The sequence below is a fragment of the Crotalus tigris genome, unplaced genomic scaffold, assembly GCF_016545835.1.
Source record: "Crotalus tigris isolate CLP2741 ecotype Arizona unplaced genomic scaffold, ASM1654583v1 scf7180000018970.2248101, whole genome shotgun sequence".
Taxonomy (NCBI): Eukaryota; Metazoa; Chordata; class Lepidosauria; order Squamata; family Viperidae; genus Crotalus; species Crotalus tigris.
The window spans coordinates 1,818,039-1,837,439 of NW_024097302.1; the positions used below are offsets into that span (position 1 = coordinate 1,818,039).

Genomic DNA, 19,401 nt, shown 5'->3' on the forward strand with positions numbered 1-19,401 from the left:
TCTTTTTTAGAGGCATTTAAACAGACTGGATGATCACTAGTCAGAGATGTACAGTAGTCACAAATTTCAGCAGTGGATAGGGAAGTGGATTAGATTATTTCTTTTTTAAAGCAGGTATTTATTACTAATATAATTTCAAAAAAAAGGAAAATGTATAATACTGATACAAATACTTTTAAAATATAGAAAATGTGGGGGGAAAGGGAGAGGGGAAAAAAGCAATGAAATACAGGTGGATATTTAACAAGGATGCAATATTAGTCAGTTTTGGCACATCTGAGCCAGTATATCAGAAATGTAAGTAAAATCTGGTTTTATCTAAAGCAACCTCACATTGTTCTAAATTACCTTCTTTTATCCCTTGCTTTTAATGTGTTTTACTTTTTGTTTGCTTTGTCTGATATTGCCAATTCCAGGACATCACATGATGGGTTTGTATGCAATACTTTGCTGAGTTGATTTTTAAGGAGCCTGACCAAGAACATGTCTTTAATAATTGTTAAGTACTTTTTTTTCTCCCTCCTGCCTCTTTGGGAGGAGACAAGCATACCTCATATCTGCAGGATTCCAACACAAAATATGGCAAGTTTATTCCTTAATTGCAGGCCCTGTCATAAGCTCTGTAAAACATGATTCATAGCTCTGCATGGCTATGAACCCAGCTAATTGTGGGGTGTTCAATAAATCTTATTTTAATGCTACAGATTTTAATTCAGGACACTTTACCCGTCCACCAAAACGCTGTGGTTCACATTTTCAGAAGAGGACTCTCTATAAGAGAACCTTTTAGTAATAAGTACTGTATAGTCATGCTCAATATTAAATCTGCATTAAAATATTTTTAATGGTTTTAAATATATATTACAGAAAAGAGCGAGTGGGAAAGTTTTTATAACAGGCGACGATGGCGGCGGCAGCAGCAGCAGCAATACCTGGACTTTGTTTTAAACTGATCCTAAGCGCCGCATAAAGGCTGGCGCTATATAAAGGAATTGGAGCTGGTTCGTCTTCAGCGAGACTGATTGGGAACCCTTGATGAGGGAGCTGCTTCTCGGCGGAGGGCTATCTTGGTCACACCAAGAGGGAGGGAAATTCTGTCCGGCGGGAAGCGAAGCTGGGAACTGCTGATTGTATCGGTGGGGGGCGCTAAGCGAGGAAGATGCTGCTGGTGCTGTCGGAAGAGCACAAAGAACACCTGGGCTTCCTTCCCCAAGTAGAGAGCTCAGGTAGGAGCACTTCGAGGGCTTGCAGGGCTCGTCCATTCTGACTTACGTGCTCCGGGGACCGCGGGCCCTTCCTCACCCAATCGCTTGCATTCCGCGGGGGAAGATGGAAAAGCGCTTGATGGGATATATAATCCTGTTATGATGAGGCCACTACGCAAACCTTTGCCTGTTTATTTGGGAATGTTCAGCGTGGAGTATCGGAATATTTAGGACTGCGACCCTGAGAGCGCCCTGGATATGTTTGCTCAGCTGAAAACACCCTTGGGGTCATGCTTCCAGGGAAGTGTGGCTACCCTCGCAGTTTAAAAGGGTTTTATCAGCATTGCCAACAAAGATGTTTGTAACAAATAAATACGTGTGCCCAGTAAAAAATAGCTTGCCCGCCCCTGCTTTTATAGTACAAACTATTTATTGCAAGTAAACATAACAATTCTAATACAGTTCTATTGATATCAGGTATATATGTTCACTTTATTTTCTGGTATATTCTATTTAGACTTATGATTCATTTTGACTTTAAGCTTCAAGAAATAATACAAACCTACTCTATAATTTGACCTATGTTAATTCTCCAATTTTAACGTGAAAGGTTTGCTAAGACAGCTTTAGAACATCTTGCATAGCTTTCAAAGACCAAAAAGACTACCGTATATACAGTGTCTGGAGTACTTTGTTCTGTATCTTCACGATCAAAGTATATTAAAGTTTATGTAAATGTTTTTAAATGAACACAGATTATAAATCTAAAAGAATGATTCTTATAATAATATTTATTCATATATCTTAATATGCTTTGTTAAATGTTAATGTTTGCAGAAATTCTAAGAATTTTTTTTTAACTTGCAGCTAGTCAAAAATTATGCCTGGAATGACTTTGCATTAGCTATTTTATTTTGTATTTTACTTTTTTGCAACTAAAATATTTTTTAAGAGTGAAAAGTCATTCTTTTTTATTAGTTCACATATCTGATTAAGATGTGGTTAGATTAACAGTTAAATGAAGCATAATTACCGTTGTTGTTGTTGTTGTTAATTGCGAAGTCGTGTCTGACCCATCGCGACCCCATGGACAATGTTCCTCCAGGTCTTCCTGTCCTCTACCATCTTCTGGAGTCCATTTACGTTCACACCTACTGCTTCAGTGACTCCATCCAGCCATCTCATTCTCTGTCATCCCATTCTTCTATTGCCCTCAATCTTTCCCAGCATTAGGCCCTTCTCCAGTGAGTCCTTCCTTCTCATTAGGTGGCCAAAGTATTTGAGTTTCAACTTCAGGATCTGGCCTTCTAAAGAGCAGTCGGGGTTGATCTCTTCTAGGACTGACCGGTTTGAACGCCTTGCAGTCCAAGGGACTCGCAGGAGTCTTCTCCAGCACCATAGTTCAAAGGCCTCAATTCTTTGGCGCTCAGCCTTTCTTATGGTCCAACTTTCACAGCCATACATTGCAACTGGGAAAACCATGGCCTGGACTATACGCACTTTTGTTGGCAGGGTGATGTCTCTGCTTTTTAGTATGCTGTCTAGATTTGCCATAGCTTTCCTCCCCAGGAGCAAGCGTCTTTTAATTTCTTGGCTGCAGTCCCCATCTGAGGTGATCTTTGAGCCCAGAAAAATAAAATCTGTCACTACCTCCATTTCTTCCCGATCTATTTGCCAGGAATTGAGAGGGCCGGATGCCATGATTTTGGTTTTCTTAATGCTGAGTTTCAAGCCAACTTTTTCACTCTCCTTCTTCACCCGCATCAATCAATCTTAATTCCAACTTTTGATTCATCTAGCCCTGCCTTTCTCATGATGTGCTCTGCATATAAGTTAAATAGGCAGGGCGACAGTATACAGCCTTGCCGGACTCCTTTTCCAATTTTGAACCAATCAGTGGTTCCGTGTCCAGTTCTCACTGTTGCTTCTTGACCCGCATATAGGTTTTTCAAGAGACAAATGAGATGGTCTGGTACTCCCATCTCTTTAAGAACTTGCCACAATTTGTTGTGATCCACACAATCAAAGGCTTTTGCATAGTCAATGAAGCAGAAGTAGATGTTTTTCTGGAACTCCCTAGCTTTCTCCATGATCCAGCGTATGTTGGCAATTTGATCTCTAGTTCCTCTGCCTCTTCGAAATCCTGCCTGTACTTCTGGTAGTTCTCGATCCACATACTGCTGGAGTCTAGCTTGTAGGATTTTAAGCATAACTTTACTAGCATGTGAAATGAGTGCAATGGTGCGATAGTTTGAACATTCTTTGGCATTGCCTTTCTTTGGAATTGGAATGTAAACTGACCTTTTCCAATCCTGTGGCCACTGTTGAGTTTTCCAAATTTGCTGGCAAATTGAGTGTAGCACTTTTACTGCATCGTCTTTTAAGATTTTGAATAGTTCAGCTGGAATACTGTCACCTCCACTAGCTTTGTTGTTGCTCAGATTTTCTAAGGCCCATTTCACTTCACATTCTAGGATGTCTGGTTCGAGGTCAGTGACCATCTCATTGTGGTTATCTGGGATGTTAAGCTCATTCTTGTATAGTTCTTCTGTGTAGTTTTGCCATCTCTTCTTAATCTCTTCTGCCTCTGTTAGGTCTCTGCCATTTTGGTCCTTTATCATGCCCATCTTTGCATGAAACGTTCCCTTCATATCTCCAATTTTCTTGAAGAGATCTCTGGTCCTCCCTATTCTGTTGTTTTCTTCTATTTCTTTGCACTGTTCATTTAAGAAGGCATTCTTATCTCTTCTAGCTACTCTCTGGAATTCTGCATTCAATTGGGTGTATCTTTCTCTTTCTCCTTTGCCTTTCGCTTCCCTTCTTTCCTCAGCTATTTGCAAAGCTTCTTCAGACAGCCATTTTGCTTTCTTGCATTTTTTTTTTCTTTGGGATGGTTTTAGTTGCTACCTCTTGTACAATGTTGCGAACTTCCATCCATAGTTCTTCAGGCACTCTGTCTATCAGATCTAATTCTTTAAATCTATTTGTCACCTCTACTGTATATTCATCAGGGATATGATTTAGTTCTTACCTGAGTGGCCTAGTGCTTTTCCTACTTTTTTCAATTTAAGCCTAAATTTTGCAACGAGAAGCTCATGATCTGAGCCACAGTCAGCTCCTGGTCTTGTTTTTACTGACTGTATAGAGCTTCTCCATCTTTGGCTGCAGAGCACATAGTCAATCTGATTTCTATGTTGACCGTCTGGTGATGTCCATGTGTAGAGCCGCCTCTTGGGTTGTTGGAAAAGAGTGTTTGTTATGACCATCGTATTCTCTTGACAAAATTCTATTAGCCTGTGCCCTGCTTCATTTTGTACTCCAAGGCCAAACTTGCCTGTTATTCCGGTTATCTTTTGGCTTCCTACCTTAGCATTCCAATCCCCCATGATGATAAGGACATCATTTTTTGGTGTTGATTCCATAAGGTGCTGTAGGGCTTCATAGAACCGGTCAATTTCATCCTCTTCAGCACCAGTGGTTGGGGCATAGATTTGGACTATTGTGACATTGAATGGTTTGCCTTGGATTCGAATTGAGATCATTCTGTCATTTTGGGGACTGTATCCCAGTGTTGCTTTTCCTATTCTTTTATTGACTATGAAGGCTACTCCATTTCTTCTGAGGGATTCTTGCCCACAGTAGTATACCTGATGGTCATCTGAGTTAAATTCACCCATTCCTGTCCATTTTAGTTCGCTGATTCCTAAGATGTCGATGTTCAGTCTTGTCATCTCTTTTTTGACTACGTCTAGCTTGCCTTGATTCATGGATCTTACATTCCAAGTTCCTATGGAGAAAAAATCCATAGGAACTTTCCTTTCACCACCAGATATATCCACAGCTGAGCGTCCTTTCGGCTTTGGCCAAGTCGCTTCATTCTTTCTGGCGCTACTAGTACTAGCCCTCTGCTCTTCCCCAGTAGCATATTGGACACCTTCCGACCTGAGGGGCTCATCTTCCAGTGTCATATCTTTTTGCCTTTTAGTACTGTCCATGGGGTTTTCATGGCAAAGATACTGGAGTAGTTTGCCATTTCCTTCTCCAGTGGATCACATTTTGTCAGAACTCTCTGCTATAACCTGTCCGTCTTGGGTGGCCCTGCACGGCATAGCTTATAGCTTCATTGAGTTACGCAAGCCCCTTTGCCACGACAAGGCAGTAATCCATAAAGGGGATAATTACTGTAGCTGGCTTCATGTAACAAATTAAGCAATAAGCCATAGTTTACAAACTAGTAACTGAGCTTGCACAGCACAGTGGTTGTAATATAACGTGATCAATCAGCTTATAGAAATAAATTGTTTTTAGGTTTATACAATACATTGAAAATTGGAGTAGCCAAAAGCCTGGGTTTGTGCAACATTGATTCAAAGTTAGCAAGTTTGTGATTGCTTTTATGTTGTGCAAACATAGCCAAGTCTGCCAACTTGTACAATCACTTAGCATAACCTAATCATCTCAGATAAATTGATCTAATCTCCATATTGCAAATTATTAATGTAGCTAGCTTGCAATTACAAATGTTCTAGCCGAGGCAGTTCCTGTGTTTGCAGTTAACTCAGTTTTATTCATGCAGTAAATTGAACCAAATTAACCATATAAGCTGAGTTCAGGTTGCATTCTCTGTGATGTTTGGCTCATTTTGTGATTTGTTGTGAATACATCTAATTTTTGATTTAGAAACTTCTCTGGTCACATTGGAGTTTAAGTAGATAGTAATATTATTAGGAAGCACACTATGGCTCCCGTCAGCACTTCAGAAACTGCCAAAGTTTCCCCATTCAGATTCAGTTCGTATGCAGTTTGATATGCAAGACTAACTCTATGCCCAATTCCAGAAACTTGTAGAAATGGAAACATTTTCAGATTAATATTACCTGTACCAACTGATTAGGCATTTAACAATTTGATTACTAGATTTATCTCTACATGGGATTTATGTTCTCATTAGTGGACTAGGTAAAACTAGATTTTTTTTAGAATCTAGTTCAGTTATATGGAAAAATTGATAGTGAAAAATAAGGGTTGAAATTTTATTCTGGCAGTCCATAATGTTGTGCTCATTCCTTTTATTTGTCCATTTCTGCCTATATTCATACTCTCTAAATTTCCCTCTGTAAATTCAAAAGCAGATTCATAATTTGTCATGGATGGAGATATCAATAAAGGAGAATATTTGTAGCTCAGGGTTGAAATAAGGGGTCTTTGGTGCTCTCTGAGCTTGCTAGTTTTGTTGTAGACATTTCATTACCCTAACTAGGTAACATCATCAGTGCTACTAGTTACCTCGTTTAGAATAATGAAACATCTGCAAGAAAACAAGCAAGCTCAAAGAGCACCAAAGAATGGAGATATGTTTTATTCAAATAGATTACTCTTAAAGGAGGCTTTTCTATTTCCCAGCCATAATCTTATTATGGTTCTTCTTTTTTTAGTTGTCAATGAATTTGGTCGTATTGCTATTGAGTTCTTAAGAAAAGGCACAAACCCTAAAGTCTATGAAGGAGCAGCAAGTAAGTATAAGAACAGTTTGTTTTCTTAGGACCTTGTGGCTATAAAAGCAACAGACAAAAATAGATTACACATCTATTATTGATTTTATATATTGATGAGATGTAATGGTGTTAACCCAATAAAAATGATTAATTTGAACTAGGGATAAGATTTGTACCTTGGTCCAAAGTAGTTTAGGATCACGGTTTACAAAAAAATGTAAACTAACTCTGCAGGGTGATTGGCATAGGAAACTATGTTGAGGAAGTTAAAATAAGAAAATACAATTTCTTTCAGCTTCAGGGCTTTGAATAGTATGTTAAAGGCCACTGTCCAAAAGAAATGAGGTAACTTTATTTTTCCTTTGATTAATTTTTAAAGCTTGTATTCATTTGTTGTTAAGGTTAGGATTTATTTAATGTTTGAATAAACATTAATAACAGAATTTTCCTTACCATAAGCCATAGCTGATTCTCTTCATCTATGGAGACTTGTTTCATTGTTAACCTCCCCTGTTGACAAAGAGAAGACACTATAACCTTTTTTTAAGTTCAAATGAAGTGAAAGTGAAGAAGGGAAATCAGAATAAGCAAGACCTTTTTGTTTTTTACAGGGAAACAAAGATTTGTTTGGATTTAGTTTTAGAGTATGGAGAGTGTTTTTAAGGGCTACTTTTTCTCCTGTAAAATTCCTAAAATTAAAAATTGTTGTGGGGGGGCTTTAACTTTCCTATCTACCATCAAACTAATAAGCTTTGATATCAATGCCTGTGTTAAGAAAAAGTAAAGTAGTTGAAGGAGAAAAGTTACAAAAGTCATTCTCAGTTAGAAAATACCTGATTCCAGACTTGCAAATGTTTTAATCCTTTTTTTAAAAAAAATATTCAGAATTTTACTGAACATGACAGAGGAGGGAAGAATAGTTAATTTACATATTACATGCAGAAGAAGGATTTCCTCTCTAATAACCTGTTCAATTTTCTGAAACATGAGGCATTTTATACCTCTTCGATCAGCCCGCTTACTTGTTTTTCTGCAATTCCTGGTTGTTAAATCAGTGCTTAAATAAGAATCTGGCTTGATATGAGATCTGTAAATTAGAAATTATCAAAATAAATCGTTAAGCAACTTTCTAATGTGCTAAAAATCAGAAGCAATTTAGAAAGCAAAAAGTATATATTAATGCACGCTTACACCTATAATGTCAGAAAAATATGTTCATATAGGTTTTTTTATATATAGTTTATTACTCTGGGTCTGGAAATGGTGGAGTAAAGCTTGCTTGCAAATGCAAAGCAACTTTCACATTTGTAAATAATGAAAGGTGTACCTTTGATCAATGTGCTCAAATTCTTTTTCCAGTTCCTTACAAAGCAGAAACCATGTTCAAATATTTTTTCAGCTATTGTTAAATCACTGCACTTGTACTGAGATTTCATCAGAATTGATTCAGTAGTTTCAGAATTGGATTTAAGTTAGGAGCCTATACTCTGAAAAAAGGGGTACACCCTTAACCTTATATATCATGTTATGGAGATGTCACATATGGTAAACTAGCATATTTTCCATAGGCATAGGATATTTGACATGAAGCTTATAAGCATTTTATTCGCAGTTTACATTCTAAGCAGCAAAGGCCTGCCTTTCTAATGTCCTTATTCATTTTATTTTCGGATAATTCATGAAAAATGGAAAAGCTTTAGAGGAAAAAAATTTTTGAGCTCTGATCTCTAGTAGACTTTCATATGAATTTCACTGGACATTGTAAGCCAAAGATCTCTTCTGCCTCTCTTTTCAATCATTGTTAATCATTTACATGCAGAATTCAAGACAGCTTACTTCTAATAAATACATTCACATTTGCAACCTAGCATATGTTTCTAGCTATAATGATTCATTTTTATGACTTTGTTTCTTTTATTGACCATTTATATGTTGTATTTCTATGGCCTTTTCATTTTTTAGAAAAACTTAATGTAAATAGTGAGACAATTCAGCATGGAGTAGAAGGATTAACATACCTTCTCACTGAGAGCTCAAAACTCATGGTAAGTGGTTACACAATGTCTTCTATTTAGAGAAATAAGCATATACTTCAGATTGTTTTGTGGGAGAGAATTAAGTATGTCTCACTTCTACAAAGGTGTGGTGTTTCAGATGAAAGTTTAAACATTCCTCTGGTTTTGGTGCATTTACTATTTAGTTGTTAACTTCTTTCACCTGTTCAGGTTTCATTGACTTTAAGAACACTTATTGATAACTATCTGCATATTTTAAAATTTTTATATGCTGATTTCTACTGACCAATCATATCTCATAGTAGGAAATACGATATTTAGAACAAGAAATATATTTGGAGCAAGGAAAAATGCAATAAAATTAACTGAAAATTTAAATGTTTTGCATTTTATACTTTTTAGATATCTGAGATAGATTTTCAAGACTCAATACTCGTATTACAATTTCCTGAAGAACTGAATGCCTTATTACTTCAGCTCTATCTTGACAACAGAAAGGAGATCAGGAATATTTTGAGTGAACTAACACCAAAGTTTCCTAGTTATCATAATCTGGAGTGGAGACTAGATGTGCAGGTAAGAATACAAGCATTAGTAGATATTCACTGATTTATATCAGCTCCAATAAGAACAAATTTGTTTATTGATTTCAAATGAGAAAATATTTGTTCTTTCCAGAAGATAGAGGTAGCAATATTATGAAATCATACTTTTTGCCATATAATTATTCTCAGAAGGATACAATAAAGTAAACTATATACTGTAAGTTATCTATTTATTCATTAGGACAATGCAATTTGCACCTTCAGTCTATTCATATTAAAAAAATACTTAGAGAAATTTCCATCATTCCCATCTTATAGTGCAATAGTATATCCTGCTCCTGGCAAATTATTGGAATTTTATTCAATTTGCCTCTTATTTTGCAATAGAAAATTTGGGAATAAATGTTGGTCATTTTAAATGGTAATGTAATAAATTATTCAAATTAATGAAACTTTAAAGAAAATTAAAGGTCTAGTGAGAATAATAAAAAGTTATGTACATAGTCTAGTCTAATAAAAATCAGCCACTAAATTGTTTAGCAGCCCATTCTTGGAATTAGAACTAGGGTAACATATTTATAACATTATAACATAACACATACCATAAATGTATGTGAGGGAGGGATTATCCAACTGACAGGCCCGTGAAGTCTTTCCTACAAAGATAGGGTAATGTCTTCAAGTGGGAGCCAGTTTGGTGTAATGGTTAAGGCACCCAGGCCAGAAACCAGGATGCTGTGACTTCTAGTCCCATCTTAGACATAAAAGCTGCCTGGGTGACTTTGGCCAGTCTTTCTCGGCCCATCATGTCACAGCTGGCTTTTAAGAGACAAGCTAGTTGTTCAATTTTTATCATAACTAATGGATCAACACTTGATTGATTTGAAAAAAAAAGCAGAAACTGAACATGCATGAATAACACACACACACACACACACACATATATATATATATATATATGTAAGTCTTTGGTTATTCGGGTTTTCTCCCGCGCAAAATTGGAAGTGTCTTGGCGACGTTTCGACGAAGTCCCATTCGTCATCTTCAGGCTGGTGTTTTCAGCTTCGTGCTTCGAGGAGCACGAAGCTGAAAACACCAGCCTGAAGATGACAAATGGGACTTCGTCGAAATGTCGCCAAGACACTTCCAATTTTACGCGGGAGAAAACCCGAATAACCAAAGACCTACATACAAACACCCGCGAAAACCTCAGAAACCATATATATATATATAGTTACACAAATAACATACATTGAAACAAAATTATGTAATTCAAATTCAATGGATATTTGGATTTAATAGGCATCCCCTCCACCCAAATGGGTTATAGTGGGATAACCATGATATTTCAATTATTTAAATATTATAAAATAATTCAGTTGCCTTTTTGTTAAATGTAAAAAATGTGTTAGATTCCAGAAAAAGGAATCGCAATATATTCTGGTTGCTTTAGTTATCCATGAAGTTTTAAATCAGGGGTGTCAAACTGCTGGCCTATGGCCGGGTGCGTCATGCCGAAACTGCGCCCACCCCTTTGCCAGCAATGGAAAAGAAGTCGTGATACATTGTGACAGGTTACGTGACGTTGCGACTTTGACACCCATTTTAAAGCAACCAAATAACTGCAGAGAATAGGCTGTGTATAGGTAGTCCTCAACTTACAATCACAAGTGACTCCAAAATTTCTGTTGCTAAGCAAGACAGTTAAGTGAGTTTTGCCCCATTTTATGATCTTTCTTGTCACAGTTGTTAAGTGAATCATGGCACTTGTTAAGTTAGTAACATGGTTGTTAAATGAATCTGGCTTCTCTGTTGACTTTGCTTGTCAGGAGGTCACAAAAAGTGATCACATGACCCCTGAAATATATGTAGGTTACCAAACATTCAAATTATGGTCACGTTGCTGCAATGGTCGAAAGTATGAAAACCGTTATTAGTTTTTCCAGAAACTGTTGTAACCTGAAACAGTCACTAAACAAATGGTTGTAACTCAAGGACTATAGAGGTATTCCTGGACTTACAACCATTTGTTTAGCAACTGTTCAAAGTTAAACAACAGCACTGAAAAAAGTGACTTACAGCCGGTCTTCGTACTGACAACCATTGCAGCATTGCCACGGTTATGTAATCAAAATTTGGGGGCTTGGCAATCAGTATGTGTTTATGACAGTTGCAGGATCCCAGGATCGTGTGGTTGCCATTTGTGTTCTTCCCAGCTGGCTTCTGACAAGCAAAATCAATGTGGGAAGCCGGATCGCCTTAACAAATTTGGCAAAAGAGATCCTAAAATCAGGTGTGACTCACTGAACTGCCTTGCTTAGCAATGGAAATTCTGTTTATAATTGTTTCCAATTGTCATAAGTCAGGACTACTGTGGTAAGGCCATGAAAAAAAAATAGTCTACAGATGTACAAAAAATATATTTTACATCTGCCTTTTTGAGTATACAATATTGTACGTAAATAAATGCCCAAGATAATGATATGTGAAACATGTACCATGGATATTTAGTTCCGGTTGAAATTTTCAAACTGCAGTAAATGAATATCAGTAAAACTGGAATATTCAGTAATAATAAAGAAACAGGTACATACTGTAACAACTTATATTTTTGTAAACATTTGCTTTATGATTGCTGTGAATATGGCTGCTCGTAACTCAGCCTTACATTTATCACTTTTTCCATCCTACAATTTAAATAGCTTGCCAGCAGAAGTCTGAGGCAACAAATTAAGCCAGCTGTGACTTTGAAGCTACACCTTAATGAGAATGAAAATCAAACGACAAAAATACTACAAACTGATCCTGCCACATTGCTCCATCTAATTCAACAAATGGAGCAAGCATTGGGGGAAATGAAAACAAATCATTGCAGACGAATAGTGCGCAACATCAAATAGTGTTTTCATTATAGTAAATCTGCATAATTACAGGAAGCAGTACTTCGAAAAGTGCATCTGGACCAGTCAGAGCAGTATTCCAAGAACATAAAACAATATTTACTGGTTGAAGTTGATTGGGTGTTATGTTGATAATGCTGCCAGATGCAAGTTAGAATAACTGTCATAAATTTTAATCATGCATAAATAGTTGAATATGTGAGCTTTTTCTGTTCTATGCATAACATACAATGGTTTTTGACCATTTTTTTCTTTTTCCAGTCTTTAAGAATAAAACACATATATTAACATTTTGTATGTTTTTGGTCTTCAGACTTGTTTCTTACAGTTACTGTATTATTATTGAGCAAATTACTGGTTAACGAAATAAAACATTTTGTCATGCTTTAACTGCCAACTGGTTTTATTGGGTAAAAAGCAATATTACAATTATACATTCTAAAAATTACTGCATTAAAATAAAGAATGTTTGTTTACAGAAGTTATTTTTGTTTGTATATTCACATGTGCATAAACTAGGCAGCTGGGCATACAGAAGAAAAGATATAAATCAGAACAAATAATCATTTAAAAATGATTGTTGTCACTAATGTGTATATATTATTTTGGTTACTGGTTTGTGTTTATTTTAACTATTTGGTATGGAGAAGTCCCAGATCCCCAAAGTCTATGTCTTCTCCAGATATAAAAGGGTTAATCAAAGGGCCTTGGGCTGAGAACTTGGCAAATACTGGTCAGGCTTTCCCAAAGATGCTTTTTCATAAGGCAACTGGACTTTCTTGTTTTTCTTTGAAGATGTTTTGCTTCTCATCCAAAAAGCTTCTTCAGCTCTGACTGGATGGCGGGGAATGGAAGGATTTATACTCCTTGCAGACAGCTGGTCATTTGCATTCTTTTAGAGCATTGTTGGGGCCACCTGAGTAGTGCAAATGGATATGGAGCCTTCTTGGAACTATTGAAAGAACTGGGTTGTAGACTGGAAATAGATGATGTCTGCATTCCAAAAATTGAAGCTGTCACGATAGTGAAGAAACTGTTACAAGACAACACCTTAGGTAACAGAACCAACCTCTGCCTAGACGACATATATGCCATGCTGGACTTCTTGCCTGACCACTACCTATTTTAAATACAATGAAGGTTTCTACAGACAAAAACAGTGTGCCATGGGTTCACCTGTGTCCTCCATTGTGACAATCTCTACATGGAAGTGGTAGAAACCAAAGCCTTAAACTCCTTTACAGGAATTCCACCCACTGACTGGTATAGGTATGTGAACGATATTTGGGTCAAGATCAAAACACAGGAATCGGAAGCGTTCACCAAACATCAAATCGGTGGATAGATACACCAAATTCACATGGGAAGATATTAAGGAAAATAATCTAGCCTTCCTGAACTGTGCAATAAACATTAAGGAAGACAAAAGCCTTAACATTGAAGTTTACAGAAAACACACACAGATCAATATTTACATTTTGATTCTCACCACCCACTGGAGCACAAAATGGGGGTTATCAGAACCCTATCCCACCAAGCTGAAGGCCTGCCTACCAGCAAAGATGGGAAAGAAAAAGAACTAAAACACATCAAGGAAGATGTGAACATGTGGCTATCCCAAGTGAGCCTTCATCAAATCTAAAAAAAGACCTATTAGGAGTTCTTCCGTAACAGACAAAGAAAACAATAAACGAAGCAATGTCATTCCATACGTTGCAGGAATACTGGAAAAGCTTAAAAGGTTTTTCAGCCAACACAACATATGTGCACACTTCAAACCCAAGAATATACTAAGGCAGACGCTTGTCCACCCCAAGGATAAAACACCCAGACACAAACTGAGCAACATGGTATAGTGTATGCAGTACAATGCAGTGAGCCATGTGTAGATCTGTACATTGGAGAAACAAAACAACCACTTCATAAATACATGGCACAATATAGGAGAACAAACTCATCAAGATAAAATTCAGCAGTCCATCTGCATTTAAAGACAAAAGCCACTCTTTCAAAGACAGCAAAGTCCACATTTTGGAAAGAGAGGACTGCTGGTTTGAAAGGGGTCAAAGAGGCCATCTTTGTCAAAACTGAACAGCCCTCTCTCAACGGGGGGGGGGGGCATGAAATCATCTATCTCCAGTCTACCACGCAGTCCTTTCAACAGTTCCAAGAAGGCTCCACACCCATTTGCACTTCTCAGGTGACATTGACGACATAGATAAACCTCCAGATGACCCCAATAATTCTCTAAAACACGGGTGTCAAACTTGATCGTGTCCTATGATGTATCGTGACATATCATGACGGTTTTTGCCTTTGGGAAGCCGGGGTGGGCATGGCCTATGCATGATGTATCCAGCCCGCAGGTCTCCAGTTTGACACCCCTGCTCTAAAAGAATGCCAATTACCAGCTGTGTGCAAGGAGTATAAATCTTTCCATTCCCCACCATCCAGTCAGAGATGAAGAAGCTTCTTGGAGAAGAAGTGAAACATCTTCAAAGGAATGAAGTCCAGTTGCCTCGTGAAGAAGCATCTTTGGGACAACCATGATCTAGATGACTGAGAATCTCCATAGACTGGACAGGCATGAGTCTAATGATTCAATGGTCTGATTTGGTGATTATTGGGTATGATGAATGATTTTAGGGTTTAAGATGGGAGAAAACATTTCTGTTTCTTTTCTAAGAACATACAAGACTTATTCCTCATTATGCAATATGCCCAGTCTCTTACCCAAACTGCTCACTGCCATTCCAGGCTATAATCTTCAGCTTAACTGTCATGACTCTTCAGTGAAACCTTGTTTAAAAAATTAACTTGGTTAAAACAGGGCAGCAATATAATCATAGATGCATTTACTTAAAATTACCCCCAACCCCATGCTCAGGGTTATTCTTAAGGATATCTGTTAGGGTTACAAGCCTAAAAATACCAATTGAGCATTCCTGAACTAGGTAAGTTATAAAATTAAAATAATTGCATATTTGTTTTTATCTGGCAGAAGACTTCCCTCTACTGTAATTGTACTGACCATCCTACTAGACATCCAACCTATCACAGTTAAAGACAAATCAATTCTATTTGCTCAGCATGCTAAATTTGGCCAGTTTCATTAGGGTTTTTTATTGTTTAACCCAGGGGTGTCAAACTCACAACGTGCCGTGACGTATCGTGACTTTTTTTCCTTTGCTGGCAATGGGGTGGGTGCGGTTTCGGCATGACGTATCCGGTCTGTGAGCCGGCAGTTTGTCACCCCTGGTTTAACCTTACTTATCTGGTAAGTATCATAGCTAAGCAGATATTTAAATCTGATTCTAATTTAGGCTTAACTACTGTGAATGCTGAATAAATAGTATTTTAACTGCTATGTTCACATTGGATCGCATTTAACAGGGTTTTTTTTAATAGAATTTTTATGAACCATAAAATCTCAAGTGAATATTAAAGTACATATGATGGCAGAGATGCTCTTTTGTAAGGACTGAAATGCAGTTCCTAGAAGGGAACCAAAGGTTTGATGGCTCAGTTTAATGTATCTTGTAAGATGTTGATGATATTTTTATTCAAACGTGACACCTGTTAAGACCTGGAAAGCGGAGGAACGCTGAATATGTTGGAGAATCTGTAGCTCTGTAGTTATTTTGTTCAAGTTCCCATTGACCATGTAAGCATGGTCAGCTGAAGTCATAGTTTAATATTTGAAAATTTTCATTCCTAAACTAAATCTATCCACTATGGGTATTTCTCCGTCTGGATTCACACATTATGATAAACCACAACATGGTTGGTTGTATGTGGCATGAAGTTGCTATGTTGGCTATATTTTGTCCCTGCTCAGATACAAGGATCATACTAATCCGGTAGCTGCTATACTACTTCACTCAGATTGGGAGCAAGATGCAGATAAACTGGAAATTTGGGGTGAGTAGTGGACATAGTGGGACTAGGGCCTGGGAATGTTTGTTGCCTTGCAGCTTGGCAGTGTACTATAATCAGTTTTTTTTCCAACTGAAAACTATTGAAGTATAAAAGCGGATTTGGCATCCACAAGAGCCAATCTAAGTGGAATATCTTCTAGACAGTCGGGTGTCTCAGTCCTAAATCCGTTGCATCCTGGTTCTGGATTACTTCTTAGCTAAAGCTCCAAAAGGAGCAGCTGAAGGAAGCCCTGGCACGCGTTTTGCCTGGTTTGTTAGTCATAACCTTACTTGATTTCCGTCCGAGATTCCCGTAAACTCCCTCAGCCCACCCCCAGGAGGCTCCTGTTTCCCAGCTGAAAAATCCAGCAGGGTCCGGCTCTCTAAAACGAGCTGTGGGAGGGAGAACTGGCAAGTGGGTGTACCGTGTAATCGGACTGGTCCTAGACGCTGAGCTCATGAATAATGCAGCTGCCAAACTTTCTGTGCCGCCCTAACTCTGAGAGTTTTGGGTAAGTTTGTTTAGTACAGTCGAATCACGGCGCCGCCGCCTCCGCCACCGGGGAAGCACTCAGCCCTTCAAGGTCTCCAGGATGGGTATGTAAAACAGAAAAGGGACCAACTACCCTCGGTCCCGCCAAAGTCACTTCTTCGCCCATCTTTTAAGACAGACAAATGACAGAAAGTGACTGAACCGGGCCGCCCTCTGCACGCGCGAGGGGGGACGAAGAGGACGCCAGGCCTGGAACAGAGCGCGGCTGAGATTTCAGGGGAACGTTTTACATCCGAACGTTCGCTTCTCAGTGTTCTAAGTGGGACTGGCCCTCCCGCGGGATCCCCCTTGCTTCGAGTCCCAGGCCCTCTTTGGAATTCCTCCCGGCCTTTCGTGACAGCCGCGGGAGAAGATCTCTCTCTCCTTAGTCCTTTAAAGGAGCTGTTTTCTTAGGGGGAGTTGTAGCAGATCTCCGAAGTTCTGAGGGGGAGGGGGAGTTGCATAACTTTCCTTCGGGGCTTGACTTGGATTTGCTTCAACTGTTCTTGGAGATTCTGCGAGATAAAGATACACTTTGGGGAGGGAGGGGATAACTGCCTTGGATTTTCTGCTTGAGGCCTTTTCGCAAACGAGGTCGAGAGAGCTTTGCGTTGGAAACTTAATTCGCCGCAGACCGATTGTAACTACAGGAATCTTGTCTCGGTCGCTCCGAGCAAGGGAGGCTGGAAGTCTGCAAGACAACTTTAGAAGGAGAAATCCTGGCCTGCCGACTCTGATTAATTCCTGCCCCTCTTCCTTTGCGAGGTCCCGCGGCAAACTTTTCTGGTTCAAGGTAGGCAAAATGAATCCTGCTGCCGTCCCTCCCCCGCCGGGACAGCAAGTGATCCATGTCACCCAGGATCTGGACACTGATCTAGAGGCTCTCTTCAACTCGGTCATGAACCCCAAGCCCAGTTCGTGGAGAAAAAAGATCCTGCCCGAATCTTTTTTTAAGGAGCCCGATTCGGGATCCCATTCCCGCCAATCGAGCACCGACTCCGGCAGCCACCCTCCCCGGCTTAGCGCTGCCGTCGGGGTCCACCACGTCCGCTCTCACTCTTCGCCAGCTTCTCTGCAGCTGGGCACCGGGGCTGGAGCCACCCCGACTTCGGCTCAACAGCATGCCCACCTCCGCCAGCAGTCTTACGACGTGACGGATGAGCTGCCGCTTCCTCCCGGCTGGGAGATGGCGCTCACGCACACGGGTCAGAGATACTTCCTCAAGTAAGTAAGAGTCTACGGTGGAGGGGCGGGCCAGGTGCTAACCTGCCGGTCGGTGCATAACAAAAAGTTGAGAGTAATTATTGAGTCTGGGAAGAGAAACAGGCCCGGAGGCGACTCCAGGTAGGCCTAGTTGGCATGCAAACTTGGAAAGCAGAGGTGCCATGCCCTCTCATTTGAAAGGAGGCCATTTCCTTTAATTGCAAAAACTTTCCTGCTGAAAGTTGGGTAAGTGGCAGTCTCCAGAAAACTTGCCTGATCTGGAAAAGCTAAGTAGGATCTGCCCTGATTAGTATTTGGATGGGAGACCACAAGAAAATCCTGGGATTGTAGACCAAATTTGGAAGATTGGACAATACCACTGTCCTAAGAACAGTTCAGAGGCTGTCCCTGAAATAAGCAAAGATGAACTTTCTCTTTGATGAAAGTGCTTTGACAAGGAAATTCAGGGAACCCCAGCGTATTTTGAACTGTGTTGGCCTGTACTTGTAACTCTTCTTTGCCCAGCTGACAGAATAGTGTTTACTAAATCTAATAAATTGTACAGACATTTCAAGGAATGTCTTGCAAAAGCCATTTTGGATGGCATGATGTGGCTCACTGTAAAGAAAGATTTTGTATATGCTCAGAGGAAGTTCACTCCATTCTTGGATTTGCATAACTAGATCAGCTAAAGTTTTGCCCTAATTATCAAGCTTGAGAAGTTTTAAACTTTATTAGGATATGTTTAGGCTTAATGTATTCTGTGAATTTAGGTTGTCGGATTAATTAACCATTCAATACATTGAACAAAAATGGGTTAATTCAATTACCAAGCTATTGTTGAACACAACCTATGTTTATTTTGCTTTTCTTTCAAAGATAAGTATACAGAACCAAGTATTATTCATTTTTTATTTTTTATTATTATATCCTACCTTTTCTCTAAGAAGTACAAGATGGTATTCATAAGATCATCTCTCATTTGATCTTCCCAACATTAACCTATGGGAGGGGTTCAGTTATGATAAAGTAACTGACCAAAATCTCCATCAGATCCCTGGTTGGGAGGGACTTGAACAGGGGCATTTCAGTCCACTGTTTACACTGACTTTCCAATCTGCCAGTCCACCAGACCATCCTCCCACTCCTTAGTATCCAGCTAAGTAGCCTGTAAGCTAGTCTGGGATATGACTTACTATGGGGTTTCAAGTGAGTTGTATGGCTGAATGAGGATTTGAATCTGGATTTCCTCTGATTTTACATTTAAATTCTGAGATGTTAACCATATTACATTACTGAGTATTCCAAGTTTCACTCAGATTTATTTTATTCTTTTAAAAGGCAAGAATTAAGTATGCGAAACATCTGGTGAGCATTGCACCTCTGCCAGAAATTCTCCGTTGTCTTCCTTACTATCTGTATACCAGCAATAAATAGAAATACAGTTTATAACAATCACCTTCAAGCCACTACCCATTTTTAGTGTGTTGTGATGTTTGTGAAAACATGGTTTTTTAAAGTTAAAAGGATATATATTCCAGAGCATCATATTTAGTTTCTAAATAAAAAATAAAATGGCTACATTCACA

At 38.9% G+C, this 19,401-nt stretch overlaps 2 protein-coding genes across 2 annotated transcripts in view; both read left to right on the forward strand.

The window, feature by feature from the left end:
• Nucleotides 1-1,067: 1,067 nt before the first annotated feature.
• COMMD2 (COMM domain containing 2) lies at nucleotides 1,068-12,550 on the forward strand. Its single transcript, XM_039357981.1, has 5 exons — nucleotides 1,068-1,226; nucleotides 6,641-6,718; nucleotides 8,663-8,745; nucleotides 9,118-9,291; nucleotides 11,963-12,550. Exons 1-5 carry the CDS (start codon nucleotides 1,160-1,162, stop codon nucleotides 12,158-12,160), a joined length of 600 nt encoding a protein of 199 aa, XP_039213915.1. The 5' UTR covers nucleotides 1,068-1,159; the 3' UTR covers nucleotides 12,161-12,550.
• Nucleotides 12,551-16,484: 3,934 nt separating this feature from the next.
• The window catches only part of WWTR1 (WW domain containing transcription regulator 1), a 102,037-nt gene continuing 99,120 nt past the window's right edge, over nucleotides 16,485-19,401 (forward strand). Inside the window, exon 1 of the mRNA XM_039357945.1 lies at nucleotides 16,485-17,833. Coding sequence (XP_039213879.1) covers nucleotides 17,412-17,833 — 422 coding nt within the window. The 5' untranslated portion in view covers nucleotides 16,485-17,411. The remainder of the gene's footprint in view (nucleotides 17,834-19,401) is intronic.

Coding starts and splice junctions, on each gene's coding strand:
- COMMD2 (XM_039357981.1), top strand. CDS start 1,160: ATGCTGCTGGTGCTGTCGGAAGAGCACAAAGAACACCTGGGCTTCCTT. Junction 6,719..8,662: donor AGTCTATGAAGGAGCAGCAA/GTAAGTATAAGA, acceptor TTCATTTTTTAG/AAAAACTTAATGTAAATAGT. Junction 8,746..9,117: donor CTGAGAGCTCAAAACTCATG/GTAAGTGGTTAC, acceptor TATACTTTTTAG/ATATCTGAGATAGATTTTCA.